Source organism: Suncus etruscus, chromosome 4 (genome assembly GCF_024139225.1).
Source record: "Suncus etruscus isolate mSunEtr1 chromosome 4, mSunEtr1.pri.cur, whole genome shotgun sequence".
NCBI lineage: Eukaryota > Metazoa > Chordata > Mammalia > Eulipotyphla > Soricidae > Suncus > Suncus etruscus.
The window spans coordinates 21,604,516-21,620,762 of record NC_064851.1 but is presented as its reverse complement, the minus strand read 5'-3'; the positions used below and the strand labels follow the sequence as shown (position 1 = coordinate 21,620,762).

The window sequence follows — 16,247 nt, the reverse complement described above, 5'->3', positions numbered from 1 at the left end:
CCGGCTGTGCTCAGGGGTTACTCCTGGCTCCATGCTCAGAAATTGCTCCTGGCAAGCACGGGGGACCATATGGGACGCCGGGATTCGAACTGATGACCTTCTGCATGAAAGGCAAATGCCTTACCTCCATGCTATCTCTCCAGCCCCCTGAGCAGGTTTTTTACAGTGTAGATTCGGGTACAGAACATTGTCTAATTTGCATGCATCAAAAGCCTGCTTGGATTGGCTGAGTTAGAGAGGCGGTCCGAGCAGCCTTGCAGTGATTGGTGCAGGATCAAGTTGGAAAATTCGTTTTGTGGCAATATTCAGACAATTTTTGTTTAGCGGCATATTGAAACATTTTTCGGGATATATTTGGCATATAAGACAACCCCCGATTTTTGGTTGACTTTTTTTTTTTTTTTGGTTTCAAAAGTTGTCTTATACGCCGGAAAATACGGTAATTGTGGAACCAGAGATCCCTATGAAAGAACTGCCAGGGCCAAAGTCTGATACGTGGGACTGTGCTGAGAACTGAACTTAGCCTCATGCATGCAAGTCAGTTGTCCTATCACTGAGCAATGCTTTGATAATTCATATGATTAAAAAATTAACAGCCTTGGGGCCAGAGCAATAGTATAGCAGGAAGGGTGTTTGCTTTCAAGCGACCCTCCCAGGTTTGATCCCTGGCATACCATATGGATCACCTGAGCCTGCCATAGGTAATTTCTGAGTGAAGAAGTAGGAGTAACCCTGACCACCGCTGGGTATGGCTCAAAAACCAAAACTAAAACCAAAACAAAAAATTTAATAGCCTAGCTAGAGTCCTGATAAGTATTATTTCAGTTGATGTTTTACTTTTCTGCCTCTTCAGTATTTGATTTTTTTTTTAAATGGTTGATTTTGGGTTTGGTTTGATGACAAACCCAGAGGTGTTTGAGGATTACTCCTCATGTGGTGATAAGCATCGAACCTAGAGCTTCTACATGCAAACAATTCACTCAAACCCTTTGCTCTACCTTCCCTAATCCCATGTGTCATAGAATGTTTAAATTAGAATGCCTTATCAAGGTTTATATGGATCTGATATTTCAGATGAACAAAATAATTTAGTAATGAGAACTATTTCATTTAATTGACAGATTCCTTTTACTTTATTATTATTTTTTTGGTTTTGTTTTGAGTTCATTTTTCAAAGCAGTGCATCCTTTTGGTGGTGCTGAGGGGACAGTGCTGTTCTGGATATTATACTTGGGCCTAGAGCAAAGCATGTACTCAATCTGTTATGATAGATGCCTTTTTCTTGAAATTTGTCAGGGTTATGTTGGGACTTTGATCAAACACATTTTTATTTGCTTTTTTTTTAGGTTGATTTTGCAAATCGGGAAAGTCAGTTGGCATTTTATCACTGTATGGAAAAATCTGGTCAAGATAGCAGAGACTTTTATGAGTTGTTAACAGAAAGAAGGTATGTATATTAACATAGCTTAAATTTTAAAATATCTAATACATAACAGTTGATGGAATTAATTCTATATTTTACCCCTTATCTGTACACTGATCCTCAAAATATTTTCCTCTTCTTTTTTTGGTGTGGAGAGAAGGACCCACAACTGGTGGTTTTCATGCCCTTTATTTTTTGGGTGGGGGGGGGCCACACACGGCGGTGCTCGGGGGTTATTCCTGGCTTTGCACTCAGAAGTCGCTCCTGGCAGGCTCAGGGATCATATGGGATGCTGAGATTCGAACCAGGGTCCATCCTGTTTTGTCTGTGTGCAAAACAAACGCCTTACTGCTGTAGTATCACTCCTGCCCCCCCTTTAATTATTAAAACCATTGTGATTTACAAAGTCCTTTATAGTTGAGTTTTAATATTGCTCCGGCCCCAGTTCAACCCCAGTTCTTTTTTTTTTTTTTTTTAAACACCGCCAGTGTACCTGAGACCACTGGTCTCTGGTTCCCCCCCCCCCCATCTTTGCATATTTTTCTTCTCCTTCAGTCAATTTCTTTTTTTTTTGGGGGGGGGGGCGTCACACCCGGCACTGCTCAGGGGTTACTCCTGGCTCTAGGCTCAGAAAATCGCCCCTGGCAGGCACGGGGGACCATATGGGATGCCGGGATTTGAACCACTGTCCTTCTGCATGAAAGGCAAATGCCTTACCTCCATGCTATTTCTTCGGCCCCTCCAGTCAATTTCTTTTCTTCTCCTTGCTATACTCTGGGGTCCAGAATGTTTGAGATAACTCCTGTTTAAACCATTGCATTTCATGATGCAGTTATTCTAAATACCACATATAAGTGATACTTTCTGTATTTATTTTTCTTCTTCTGGCTTACTTCATTTAACATAATATCTTCCAGATCCATTTATGTTGCAGCAGATTGCATGATTGCATCATTCCTTACAGTTTTGTAATATTCCTATATATATATATATATATATATATATATATATATATATATATATATATATATATGTACCACATCTTCATGATCTACTTGTCTGTTGTTTGACATCTAGGCTGATTACAATTTTTGGCTATTGTACTGAGTGCTGTAATAAATAGTGTTGTGCATACATCCTTTTGGATGAATGTTTTTCTGTCCTGGGGATAGATACCCCAAAGAGGTATTGTAGGGTCGTATGGCAACTAAAGTTTGCGTTTACTGATCACCTTCCAAACTGTTTTTTATAGGGGTTGGACCGGGCAGCATTTTCACCAGCAGCAGATGAGAATTCCTTTCTCACCAGAGTCATGACTTATTTTTGGCTCTATACTCAGGAATCATTCCTGTAAGGGGTCAGGGGGACCTTCAAACAGAGAAACAGTTTATTTTATTTTATTTTAGTGTGTGTGTGTGTGTGTGTGTGTGTGTGTGTGTGTGTGTTTTGTTGCTTTTTTGGGCCACATCCATTTGATGCTCAGGGGTTACTCCTGGCTAAACGCTCAGAAATTGCCCCTGGCTTGGTGGGGACCATATGGGATGCTGGGATCGAACTGTGGTCCTTCCTTGGCTAGCGCTTGCAAGGCAGACACCTTACCTCTAGTGCCACCTCGCCGGCCCTGAGAAACATTATTTTAAATATAATTCTCTTATGGGTCATGGAGTTTGGGGTGGTATATATCACCAAATTCTTCTTTAGTTTGAAAGAATTAACTGCTTTGTTAGCATATATGGCATAAACAATTAATTATAAATTACATATATAATTATATATATAATTATAAATTATAAATATAAATCATCTTGGTGCCAGAGAGATAAGTATAACTCTTGCCCTGCACATAGCTGACCCAGATTTGCTCCCTAACACCCCACATAAAAAAGTTAAAAGTAAAATTGTTTTTACTCAGTAGATGCAACATTTCAATTTATAATCTAAATAAACTATTTTCTTTGTGTAGTCCCAATTCAATTTAGCCAGGTTTCTTGTTTGCTTGTTTGTTTATTTTTGGTTTTGGGGCCACACCTGGCGGTACTCGGGTACTCCTGGCAGGCTTGGGACCATATGGGATGCCTGGATGCCTGAAATTGAACCCGGGTCTGTCCCAGGTTGACCATGTGCAAGGCAAACACCATACTGCTGTGTTATCTCTCTGGCCAACCTATCCAGGTTTCAAGTTTGCAGCCACTCACTCAGATTGGCTCCAATATTGAAAAGTGACTAGCTAGCTAATGGTTATATAATGTTAAATATTCTAAATTTCTTTGTCAAACCCAAGTCTCATGTATGCAAGATAGGTACTTTGTATATACCATGTACTTTATCGTTATGCCCAATAATTAATCAGCCCAATAATAACAAAGATTTTGTTGTTGTTGTTGTTTTGGGACACATTCAGCTGTGCTCAGGGGTTACTCTTGGCTCTGCACTCTGAAATTGCTCCTGGCAGGCTTGGGGGATCATCTGAGATGCTGGGAGTCGAACCTGGATTCATCCCAGATCAGCTGCATTCAAGGCAAATGCCTTGCCCGCTGTGTTATCTCTCCATCTCCAATAACACAGATTTTTTTAAAGTGTAATTTATTATCTCATACATGGTAAGGAAATAAAATATCTAATAAGTGTTTTTTTTTGTTTGTTTCAGAGAGGAGCGAAGGGGGTCTTATGACTACAGCCAAGATCGTACTACCTATTATGAAAATGTTCGTACTCCAGGCACATATCCTGAGGACTCCAGACGGGACTATCCAGCTCGAGGGAGAGAATTTTATTCAGAATGGGAAACATACCAAGGAGACTACTATGAATCACGTTATTATGAGGATCCTCGGGAATATAGGGATTATAGGAATGATCCTTATGAACAAGATATCCGGGAATATAGTTACAGGCAACGGGAACGAGAAAGAGATCGTGAAAGATTTGACTCTGACCGAGATAGAGATCACGAGAGGAGACCAATTGAACGCAGTCAGAGTCCAGTGCACTTGCGGCGCCCGCAGAGTCCTGGAGCTTCTCCTTCACAATCTGATAGATTGCCTAGTGATTCTGAGAGAAGACTTTACAGCAGATCCTCAGACAGGAGTGGCAGCTGTAGTTCACTTTCCCCTCCAAGATACGATAAAATTGACAAGTCTCGATTAGAACGCTATACAAAAAATGAAAAAACAGATAAAGAGCGAACGTTTGATCCTGAGAGAGTAGAAAGAGAGAGACGTTTAATTAGGAAGGAAAAGGTGGAAAAGGACAAAACTGACAAGCAGAAACGAAAAGGAAAAGTTCATTCCCCTAGTTCTCAATCTTCAGAAACAGACCAAGAAAATGAAAGGGAACAGAGCCCTGAAAAATCAAGGAGTTTTAATAAACTGAGCAGAGAGAAAGCTGATAAAGAAGGAATTGCAAAGAACCGCCTAGAACTCATGCCATGTGTGGTATTGACTCGTGTCAAAGAAAAGGAGGGGAAGGTTATTGATCACACCTCTTTGGAAAAGTTGAAAACTAAGCTTGATAATGACTCTGTGAAGTCTTCTGCCCTAGATCAGAAACTTCAGGTCTCTCAGACTGAGCCTGGAAAATCTGATTTGTCTAAACTGGAATCTATTAGAATGAAAGTTCCAAAGGAAAAAGGACTTTCAAGTCACATTGAAGTGGTAGATAAGGAAGGTAGGTTAAAACCCAGGAAGCACCTAAAACCAGAGCAGACTGCTGATGGAGTGAGTGCTGTGGACCTAGAGAAGCTGGAAGCAAGAAAAAGGCGTTTTGCAGATTCCAATTTGAAAACAGAAAGGCAAAAACCAGAAGTTAAGAAAAGTAGTCCAGAGATAGAGGAAACACGGGTGCTTTTAAAAAAGCAAACTGACATTTCATCTAGAGAAGTCATTCTGCTGAGAGAAGGAGAGTCTGAAAGAAAGCCCACGAGGAAAGAAATTGTAAAAAGAGACTCTAAAAAAATCAAACTAGACAGACTTAATGCTATTCCCAGTCCTAAAGACTGTCAGGAGCTTTCCAGTATTTCTGTTGGGACTGGTTCAAGGCCCAGCCTAGACCTTCAAGCAAGACTGGGGGAGCCAGTAAGTGAATCTGTGGAAAATCAAGAAACACAATCAAAAAAATCCACTTCCTCAAAGCCACAGCTCAAGCAACTGCAGCTATTAGATGAGCAAGGACCAGAGAGAGAGGATATTAGGAAAAACTATTGCAGTCTCCGTGATGAAGCACTTGAATGTAAATCAGGACAAGAGAAACCACATTCAGCAAACACTGAAGAAAAAATTGGCATTGATATTGATCACACACAGAGTTACCGAAAACAAATGGAGCAGAGTCGTAGAAAACAGCAGATGGAGATGGAAATAGCCAAGTCTGAAAAGTTTGGCAGTCCTAAAAAAGATGTAGATGAATATGAAAGACGCAGTCTTGTTCATGAAGTAGGCAAACCTCCCCAAGATGTCACTGATGATTCTCCTCCTAGCAAAAAGAAAAGAATGGACCATGTTGATTTTGAAATCTGTACGAAGAGAGAGCGGAATTACAGAAGTTCACGCCAAATTAGTGAAGATTCTGAAAGGACTAGTTGTTCTCCTAGTATTCGACAAGGTTCTTTCCATGAAGATGATGACCCCATAGGCTCCCCTCGGCTGATGTCCTTAAAGGGGTCTCCTAAAGTAGACGAAAAAGGCCTGCCATACTCTAATATATCAGTCCGAGAAGAGTCCTTAAAATTTAATCCCTATGATTCTAGTAGGAGAGAGCAGATGACGGATATGGCCAAAATTAAGCTGTCTGTCTTGAATTCTGAAGACGAATTAAGCCGATGGGACTCTCAGATGAAACAAGATGCTAGCAGATTTGATGTGAGTTTTCCAAATAGCATAATTAAGAGAGATAGTCTTCGAAAGAGGTCTGTTCGTGATTTAGAACCTGGTGAGGTGCCTTCAGATTCTGATGAAGATGGTGAACACAAATCCCATTCACCGAGAACCTCTGTATTGTATGAAAATTCTCGATTATCTTTTTTATTGCGGGACAGAGAAGACAAACTACGTGAGCGAGAAGAAAGACTCTCCAGTTCTTTAGAAAGGAATAAATTTTACTCTTTTGCATTGGATAAGACAATCACACCAGACACTAAAGCTTTGCTTGAAAGAGCTAAATCCCTTTCTTCATCACGAGAAGAAAATTGGTCTTTTCTTGATTGGGATTCCCGATTTGCTAATTTTCGAAGCAACAAAGATAAAGAAAAAGTTGATTCTGCACCAAGACCCATTCCATCCTGGTACATGAAAAAAAAGAAGATTCGAACTGATTCAGAAGGAAAAATTGATGATAAAAAGGATGACCATAAAGAAGAAGAACAAGAAAGGCAAGAATTATTTGCATCTCGTTTTTTACACAGCTCAATCTTTGAGCAAGATTCTAAGCGGTTACAACATCTAGAGAGAAAAGATGAAGATTCTGACTTTGTTTCTGGTAGGTTATATGGGAGGCAAGCATCTGATGGAGCAAACAGCACAACTGATTTGATTCAAGAGCCAGTAGTTCTGTTCCATAGCAGGTTTATGGAACTTACACGAATGCAGCAGAAAGAAAAAGAAAAAGACCAAAAGCCCAAAGAAGCTGAGAAACAGGAAGATACAGAGAATCATCCTAAGACCCTAGAATCTGCTTCTGAGAATAAAGAATCAGAATCGAAAACTCCATCTTCAAGTGGGCCTCCTGCAGTTACTGTTACACCAGAGTCATCAGCCCTGGAGGTGACATCGGTTGGTGACAAAGCAGGAGAGGTTCCTATAGTGTCAGAAGAGAAGACCAACGAGCCAGCCTCGAATTCAGAAGAAGCAAAATCTTTATCTGAACATGTTCCCGTTGCTGTGGAGTCACCTGAACAAGTAGACTTGGCTCCAGAAGTGGTCACCAGCAAAGATGATATGGAGACACCTGTAGTCGTTGAGGAAAAGTCATTAGCTGACCAGCTGCCTTTTCTGGATACTAAGCCTCCAACTCCTGGGTCCTCATTTTCCCAGGTAGAGGTCAGTGTAGATCCAGAACCTGACAGTACTCAACTGCTTTCAAAACCAGCTCAGAAGTCAGAGGAAGCTGATGAGCCCAAAGTAGAGAAGCCGGATCTGGCTCCTAATGTTGAGCCAAATGCAAATCAAAAAGCTGAAGTTATTCCTGAGACTGCTCCTCAAGCTTCTGAGGATGTAGAGATTGATCCTCCAGTTGTTGCAAAAGATAGAAAAACAAACAAAAGTAAACGGTCTAAAACACCCATTCAGGCAGCAGTAGCAGCCATCATGGAGAAGCCCGTTACTAGGAAGAGTGAGAGGATAGACAGAGAAAAGCTCAAGCGATCCAGTTCTCCTAGGGGAGAAGCACAGAAGCTTTTAGAATTGAAGATGGAGGCAGAGAAGATTACAAGGGCTACCTCTAAAAACTTGACCACAGACCCTGAACACCCTGAGCCAAGTTTGCCCCTCAGCCGAACAAGGCGCCGGAATGTAAGGAGTGTCTATGCAACTATGGGCGACCATGAAAACCGCTCCCCAGTCAAGGAGCCTGTTGAGCAACCTCGAATAACTAGAAAGAGACTAGAACGAGAGCTCCAGGAGGCTGCAGCGGCAGTTCCCACAACCCCTAGGCGGGGAAGACCTCCAAAAACACGCCGGCGAGCTGATGAGGATGATGAAACTGAGACAAAAGAAGCTGTAGAAACACTTAAGTCAGCTGAGGGATGGAGATCACCGAGATCCCAAAAATCATTAGCTGCTGGTGGTCCACAAGGGAAAAAGGGGAGAAATGAACCAAAAGTTGATGCTGAAGCTGCTACTGAAGGGATTTCCCAAGTAAACTTGAAAGAAAATAACACAAAATCTAAGACTGATAAAGAGGAAGCAGGAAATGAACAGAAACGTGACAGAAAAGAAGTTAGCACTGACAAAAATATAGCTGAAACTCCCCCAGTTGAAGTTGTGGAGAAAAAAACAGCCCCTGAAAAAAACTCCAAGTCAAAGAGGGGAAGATCTAGAAGCTCCAGGCCAGCAGTTGACAAATCTGCACATCTGAAAAACATGGACACTAATGTCAATCCCAGCATTACTGAAAGTCCCATGGAGCTATCAGTGGAAAAGGAAGCTGGAGTTGTAGCTGTCTCCCCTGAAAAGAATGAAAGCCCCCAAAAGGAGGGTAGTTTGTCATCCCAGTTGAACAGTGATCTTGCTGACCCAGATAAGCAGTCAGAGAAGGAAGATGGGTCTGCCTCTAATGCATCCCCAGAAGGAAATCAGTTAGCCAAGCAAATGGAGCTAGAACAGGCTGTAGAGAACATTGAAAAGCTCACTGAAACCTCAGCTGCTTTTAAGGCTTCATCTGCAGACACAGCAGAGGGCCTTGCCACCAGGGATGGGGACAAGCCTGCACATCAGGCAAGTGAAACAGAACTGGCCGCAGCTATTGGCTCAATCATCAATGACATTTCTGGGGAGCAAGAAAACTTCCCAGCACCTCCCTTCTCTGCAGGGTCTCAAAGAGATATTCAGTCCCATTCTCAAGTGCTACAGCCATCTGAGGAAGGAATGGAGCCTGAGACTGATGTGGCTGTGTGTGGCATCTTAGAGAATGAGGCTGCTACAGAATCCTCTGGGCCATCAGTAAGTACTCCTGACCTCTCAGGATCAGGGCCAGCAGGCATCAAGGAAGCCAAAGGAAACAGCAGCGAAAATTCCCACTCAGTGCCGGAAGCAAAAAGATTAAAGGAAGTTCTTGCTCGTAAAGACAAAGGGCGCCAGAAAACTCGAGCACGCCGCAAACGAAATACAAACAAGAAAGCTGGGGTTACTGCAGACATTTGTGCCTCTGAACCTGACCCAGTTCAAAACCAGAGTCCTGCAGCTAATGAGGAAACAACACACACTCTGGAAACTCCACAGGAAGAAAAGCAGAGTGAAAAGACCCAGTCTATTCCTCCTGAACCATGTGCTGCTGACCTAAAGAAGACCCCATCCATTGAAAATTTACCCGAAGAAAGCAGTGCTATTGAAGAAAGGACCCCAACCAAATTGTCTACACCCCCTAATCTTCCTTCTCCATCACAACCAGCACCAGTGGATGAAGAGCCACAAGCCAGATTCAAAGTGCATTCCATCATTGAAAGTGATCCAGTGACCCCACCCAGTGATTCAAGCATACCTACATCCATGATTCCTTCTATAGCTGCAGCAAAGCTTCCATCTGCTCCCACTGCTGGAGGACTTCCACACCAGAGCCCCCCTACTAAGGTGACTGAGTGGATCACAAGGCAGGAGGAGCCTCGATCTCAGTCCACCTCATCGCCAGCCCTCCCCCCAGACACAAAAGCCTCGGACATTGACACCAGCTCTAGTACTCTGAGGAAGATCCTTATGGACCCCAAATATGTATCAGCCACAGGTGTCACATCCACAAGTGTCACAACTGCCATTGCAGAGCCTGTTAGCGTAGCCCCTTGTTTGCATGAGGTGACACCTCCCTCTTTTGAAAATAAGAAGCCTCTTTTAGAAGAAAAATTTGCAGCTCCAGTAACAAGTACCTCTGATACACAAACCTCAGAGGTTCCAGTAGCCACAGACAAAGAAAAGGTGGCTCCAGTAATTGCTCCCAAAATTACTTCTGTCATTAGCCGGATGCCTGTCAGCATTGATTTGGAGAATTCACAGAAGATCACTCTGGCAAAACCACCTCCTCAAACCCTGACAGGCTTAGTGAGTGCCCTGACTGGCCTAGTGAATGTTTCACTGGTCCCTGTGAACGCATTGACTGGTCCAGTGAACACCCTCAAGGGCCCTGTGAAGGGCTCAGTGACCACACTGAAAGGTTTGGTGAATGCTCCCACTGGCCCCGTTAATGTCCTGAAGGGGCCAGTGAATGTTCTGACGGCACCAGTGAATGCAGTGAATGTTCTCACTGGCACGGTGAATGCCACCACGGGTGTGGTGAGTGCTGCTGCAGGTGTGGTGAGTGCTGCCACAGGCACTGTCACTGTCACAGCAGGTGCCGCGACTGCTGCATCTGGCGGTGTCACAGCCACAACTGGTGCAATGACTGTGGCAGGGGCAGTGATTACACCATCAACGAAATGCAAATCAAGGTCAGGCACCAATGAAAACAGTAGGTTCCATCCAGGGTCTATGTCTGTGATTGACGACCGACCAGCAGACACAGGCTCGGGTACAGGGCTACGTGTGAACACTTCAGAAGGGGTTGTACTCTTGAGCTATTCTGGTCAGAAAACTGAAGGCCCTCAGCGGATCAGTGCCAAGATTAGCCAGATTCCCCCTGCAAGTGCAATGGACATTGAATTTCAGCAGTCAGTGTCTAAATCCCAAGTCAAACCCGACTCTGTTCCACCATCACAGCCGCCACCTAAAGGCCCTCAGACTCCTTCAGGCTACGCAAATGTCGCCACCCATTCTACTCTGGTACTGACTGCTCAGACGTATAATGCATCTCCTGTGATCTCATCTGTAAAGGCCGATCGCCCAGCTTTGGAGAAGCCCGAGCCCATTCACTTGTCTGTGTCCACACCTGTCACCCAGGGTGGCACAGTGAAGGTACTCACCCAGGGTATAAATACTCCTCCAGTGCTGGTTCACAACCAGTTGGTCCTCACCCCAAGCATTGTCACCACCAATAAAAAACTTGCTGATCCTGTCACCCTAAAAATAGAGACCAAGGTCCTTCAGCCAGCTAACCTGGGGTCTACTCTCACTTCCCACCACCCTCCGGCTCTGCCCAACAAACTGCCTTCAGAAGTGAATCACGTCACCTCTGGGCCCAGCACCCCAACAGATAGAACCATCTCCCACTTGGCATCCACAAAGCCGGATGCACATTCTCCTCGACCCAGTGGGCCTACTCCATCTCCATTCCCAAGGGCGTGTCACCCCAGCAGTACCACTTCCCCTGCTCTTTCCACTAATGCCACAGTCATGCTGGCTGCAGGTATTCCTGTGCCTCAGTTTATCTCCAGTATCCACCCAGAGCAGTCTGTCATCATGCCCCCCCATAGTATCACCCAGACAGTATCCCTTAGTCACCTGTCCCAGGGTGAGGTGAGGATGAACACACCCACATTGCCCAGCATCACCTACAGCATCCGACCAGAGACACTTCACTCTCCTCGGGCCCCTCTGCAGCCCCAGCAGATAGAGGTCAGGGCGCCACAGCGGGCTGGCACACCGCAGCCCACCACAGCTAGTGTCCCGGCTCTGGCTTCCCAGCACCCCCCAGAGGAAGAAGTACATTACCACCTGCCGGTTGCTCGGGCTTCAGCCCCTGTACAATCAGAGGTGCTGGTCATGCAGTCTGAGTACCGACTGCATCCATACACTGTGCCCCGGGATGTGCGGATCATGGTACACCCCCATGTGACAGCAGTCAGTGAGCAACCACGGGCACCAGATGGAGTGGTAAAGGTGCCGCCCGCCAGTAAGGCCCCTCAGCAGCCAGTGAAAGAAGTGGCCAAGACAGCAGATTCCAAAGCAGCCCCTGCTCCTACCCCTCACGGAGAGGCTCGGATCCTAACAGTTACTCCCAGCAACCAGCTACAGGGGCTGCCTCTTACACCGCCTGTGGTTGTGACTCATGGGGTACAGATTGTGCACTCCAGTGGCGGAGAGCTTTTCCAAGAGTACAGATATGGTGATATCCGAACCTATCATGGGCCTGCTCAGCTCACGCATTCTCAGTTTCCAGCTGCTGCCTCCATTGGCATGCCTTCCCGGACCAAGACTCCCGCTCAGGTAAGAGCATCCATATCAGCCTTCTAGGTCAGATGAGGTGTCACTGAGGTCCCTTAGATTGTCCTAGCCAGAATTTTAAAGGGAAACTTGCTATGTTTTAAGAGGAAGGGGTCAGATCACATCCTAACCCCCCTTGGGGATATGGTAAGGTTCTCTCTAGGAATGGGTGGTATGGCTTACCTGCAGAGGTGGGGAGCAGGGAGAGAACGGGGGCTTTTTTACTGGAACCCTTGGGCCAAGCTGAGGGTTGTTTTGGTGTAGCACCCCTATCTGGATCTGCTTGTTAGGGAACTGGATGCTGTGCACAATAGACTGATTCTGTTTTTTTCTCTTCCCTCCTAACTCCAGGGTCCCCCTTCTGAAGGTGAAGCCTTGCAGCCCACCCAGCCTGCACAATCTACACAACCTCCCCCACCTGTGCAGCCCACTCAGCCTGTCCCACCCACACAACCCTCCCCGCTCAGCCAGCCAGGCCAGCCACCAGGCAGCAAGATGCCTCAGGTCTCCCAGGAGGCAAAAGGGACCCAGACTGTAGTAGAACAATCTCGTCTCACAACTGGACCTGCAAATAGGCCGGCTGAACCTCATACCCAGGTTCAGAGGACTCAGGCAGAAACAGGCCAGACCTCGTACCCATCCCCAGTGTCTGTCTCTTTGAAACCTGATCTCACCACCCCTCTCCCTGCTCAGGCTGCCCCAAAGCAGCCCTTGTTTGTCGCCACAACTTCAGGCCCCAGCACCCCTCCAGGATTGGCTCTGCCACACATCGAAGCCCAGCCCACCCCCAAACAAGATACTTCTCCACACTTGACTTCACAGAGGCCTGTGGATATGGTCCAGCTTCTGAAGGTAAGGGTGGGTGAGGGCTTTCTCTACTCATAGCTTTGTTCAGGAGATCTCAGGAACCTCTTGGTGATTTTTAGGCAGTTCAAAGCTGGCTAAACATGAGGACCCCACCCAGGTGGAGCTTGACAGCCTGCAGGGCTGCATTTGGTGATGCTCTGGGACCATGTGGTACCTGGGATCAAACCAGGGTCAGCAACATTCCATTTGACTTCAACTAATAGCTGCTGCCTCGACTGTGTCTAGCATTTCTGCTTCATCTCTGTGAGCTTATTTCCTGTTTGTTTTCCCTTTGAGCAGAAGTACCCCATTGTGTGGCAGGGCCTGCTGGCTCTCAAGAACGACACAGCTGCTGTGCAGCTCCACTTTGTCTCTGGCAATAATGTTCTCGCCCATCGGTCCCTGCCCCTCTCCGAAGGGGGACCTCCCCTGAGGATCGCCCAGAGGATGCGGCTGGAGGCTTCCCAACTGGAAGGAGTTGCCCGAAGGATGACGGTAAGACTGGGGCCAGGTGAGCAACTGCCAGAATAGCAGGGGAAGTGTGATACCCTTCAGACTTATGTTGGGATACCAGGATGGCATTCTGGAATGGAAGTCACTTGGTTGTGTGGTTGATGTGATAAAATGCCTCTTGTGGTAAACCTCTAAATAAGTTCCATCAGTATGCGGTTGAACTTTGAGACCATCTCAGTTAGGGTTTTGTGAACTTAGGAGCCAAGATCTCCTGGGTTAGATAGGCCTTTTCATGGGCTGCTCTTCTGGGGTGGGGGATAGTTGTCACTGATGCTTTTTCTGCCCCAGGTGGAGACAGATTACTGTCTACTGCTGGCTCTACCGTGTGGCCGAGACCAAGAGGATGTGGTGAGCCAGACTGAGTCCCTCAAAGCTGCTTTCATCACTTATCTGCAGGCTAAGCAGGCGGCAGGAATCATCAACGTTCCCAACCCTGGCTCCAATCAGGTCAGCCAGTTTCCTTCCTCATTCTTGTACTAGGTTGCTAGACTGGTCATTTCTTCTTTTTATAAAAATCTTTATTTTTACAAGCATGATTGTAGTTGGGTCTCAGTCATAAACATAAAACACCCCCCTTCACCAGTCCAACATTCCCACCACTAATGCCCCCCTTCCCCCCTGCCTGTATTCAAGACAGGCATTCTACTTCTCTCACTCATTAACATTGTCATCTAGTTGTTAGTGTAGTTGTTTCCCTAACTGCACTCATCACTCTGTGGTGAGTTTCATATCATGAGCCCTCATCCCTATTGTCTCTGGGCATTATTACGATAATGTGTTTAATTTTTCTTAAAACCCATAGATGAGTGAGACTATTCTGTGTATCTCTCTCCCCCTGACTTATTTCATTCAGCATAATAGATTCCATATACATCCATGTATAGGAAAATTTCATGACTTCATCTCTCCTGATAGCTGCATTCCATTGTGTATACGTACCAGTTTCTTTAGCCATTTGTCTGTTGAAGTGTGTACTGGTCATATCTTACCTGATCTGGTAACATAGATTACTAATACCAGAGTGGGTAAAGTGGCATTTCAGACAGAGGAAGCAAGCCAAGTGTATGGGAGAGGCTCCATGCTCTTCTTGGAGACTGCTAGGATGAGAGGCTTCTCTAACTGTTTAGAAGAGAAACATAGGGAACTTGTATTCCTTTTTAGCTAGGTTGCTTCTGCTGGACAAAGCCATGGAGATGTTATGTTAGTTGGATGGAAATCATAAGTGGGGTGGGTGATGTAGACTGGGTCCCACTTTTCTCTTTTGTTCCCCTCTCCAGCCTGCCTACGTGCTGCAGATCTTCCCACCCTGTGAGTTCTCGGAGAGTCATCTATCTCGACTGGCCCCTGATCTCCTAGCCAGCATCTCCAATATTTCTCCCCATCTCATGATTGTCATTGCCTCTGTGTGAACAAACCACTGAATAGCCATCACTCGGTGTAATTTCCCGGGGCTCTGCAGCAAAAAAAAAAAAAAAAAAATTAACACAGGACAACCCAGTCTCACGGAGGAAGAAGCTGCCGAAGGGGATAGACTCCACTGCCAGACGGCCGGCCTCGCCCTCCTGCCCACCTGCCCGGTGCAGTCGGACAGATACCTGTGGGCAGTGGTGCTGCTACTCGTATGTTTACATGTCATTAAGCCCAAGGACAGACCACCCATTGATGGACTTGCAGACACCCTGGGGCTGGGTTTCTCTCTCCTCTTTTTTTGGAGGAGAAGAACAGGGCAGTGGAATTAATTTTTGTTTTTAAGAAACAAAACAGAACTGCCTTTGCACTAAATTAGTGACTTGGACTTTTGCACAGTGAAGACAGGCTACGACACTCTGGATGTCTTGGTGTGAGCACACACTGCAGACTCTAACCAGGACTCTGAACTTCTGCTGAAACCTTGGGGTCAAGGAACATTTCATTGGGTTGTTTTGTCCCCACCCCACCCTTCCCCTTGCTCATTTGGATGTGTCACTTTTCTTAATTCTCTTGCCGCTACCATCTTTGATTAACTTGGGATGTACAGTTTACAATCAGAAAAGAGCAAACATGAATTTTCTTTCTTGGTGGGTTATGCAGAACTTGGGATGTGTGTATATATAAATATATAATATATATAAATATATATAATACTGACTTAAATCAAATTCCCCTGACATACATTTTTTTTAATCTGTGCCAAAAATGTGTTTTCAGAGAAAATCTTATTTTCATACTCAGACTTTGTATTGTCACTCATTTGTATAAGTGTGCTTCGTTACAGCACGGGCCCTACCCCCGCGATTTGGGTGTCTCTTTCACACTCACTCATACACACACAGACACACACACACAGACATGACTGTACAAAAGACTGGCTAATCCCTTCTTCCTGTTACCTTGACCTCTCCCCCCAACTTCCTAACACTTATTAATTTATGAAACTGTTTTTCTCAGCGCAGTTTTGTTTTGTGTGTCCATTGGATTACAAACTTTATTAAAAAATACAAAACAAGTGAAGTGTGAATGTGATTGTCACTTGAGTGGGGAGACCAAGGGTTGCTGGTTTAGGGGGAAAAAAAAAAGAGCCCTCTTGATTTGCTTTCCTCCTTGTCCCCAGTTTGTGTCGGGGACTGATTTTCTTGGATACTTACTCTCCACCCTCAAATACTAATTTCTGTTATGAGATTTTTAATACAGACACCAATCTTGAACCA

The 16,247-nt window shown here is 45.3% G+C and overlaps 1 protein-coding gene across 1 annotated transcript in view; it reads left to right on the top strand.

Moving 5' to 3' along the window:
• The window catches only part of SPEN (spen family transcriptional repressor), a 97,720-nt gene extending 81,675 nt beyond the window's left edge, over positions 1 to 16,045 (top strand). Inside the window, 6 exon segments of the mRNA XM_049771926.1 lie at positions 1,347 to 1,447; positions 4,071 to 12,204; positions 12,553 to 13,053; positions 13,348 to 13,542; positions 13,849 to 14,007; positions 14,838 to 16,045. Of these exon segments, the coding sequence (XP_049627883.1) occupies positions 1,347 to 1,447; positions 4,071 to 12,204; positions 12,553 to 13,053; positions 13,348 to 13,542; positions 13,849 to 14,007; positions 14,838 to 14,969 (9,222 nt within the window). The 3' untranslated portion in view covers positions 14,970 to 16,045.
• Positions 16,046 to 16,247: the final 202 nt, after the last annotated feature.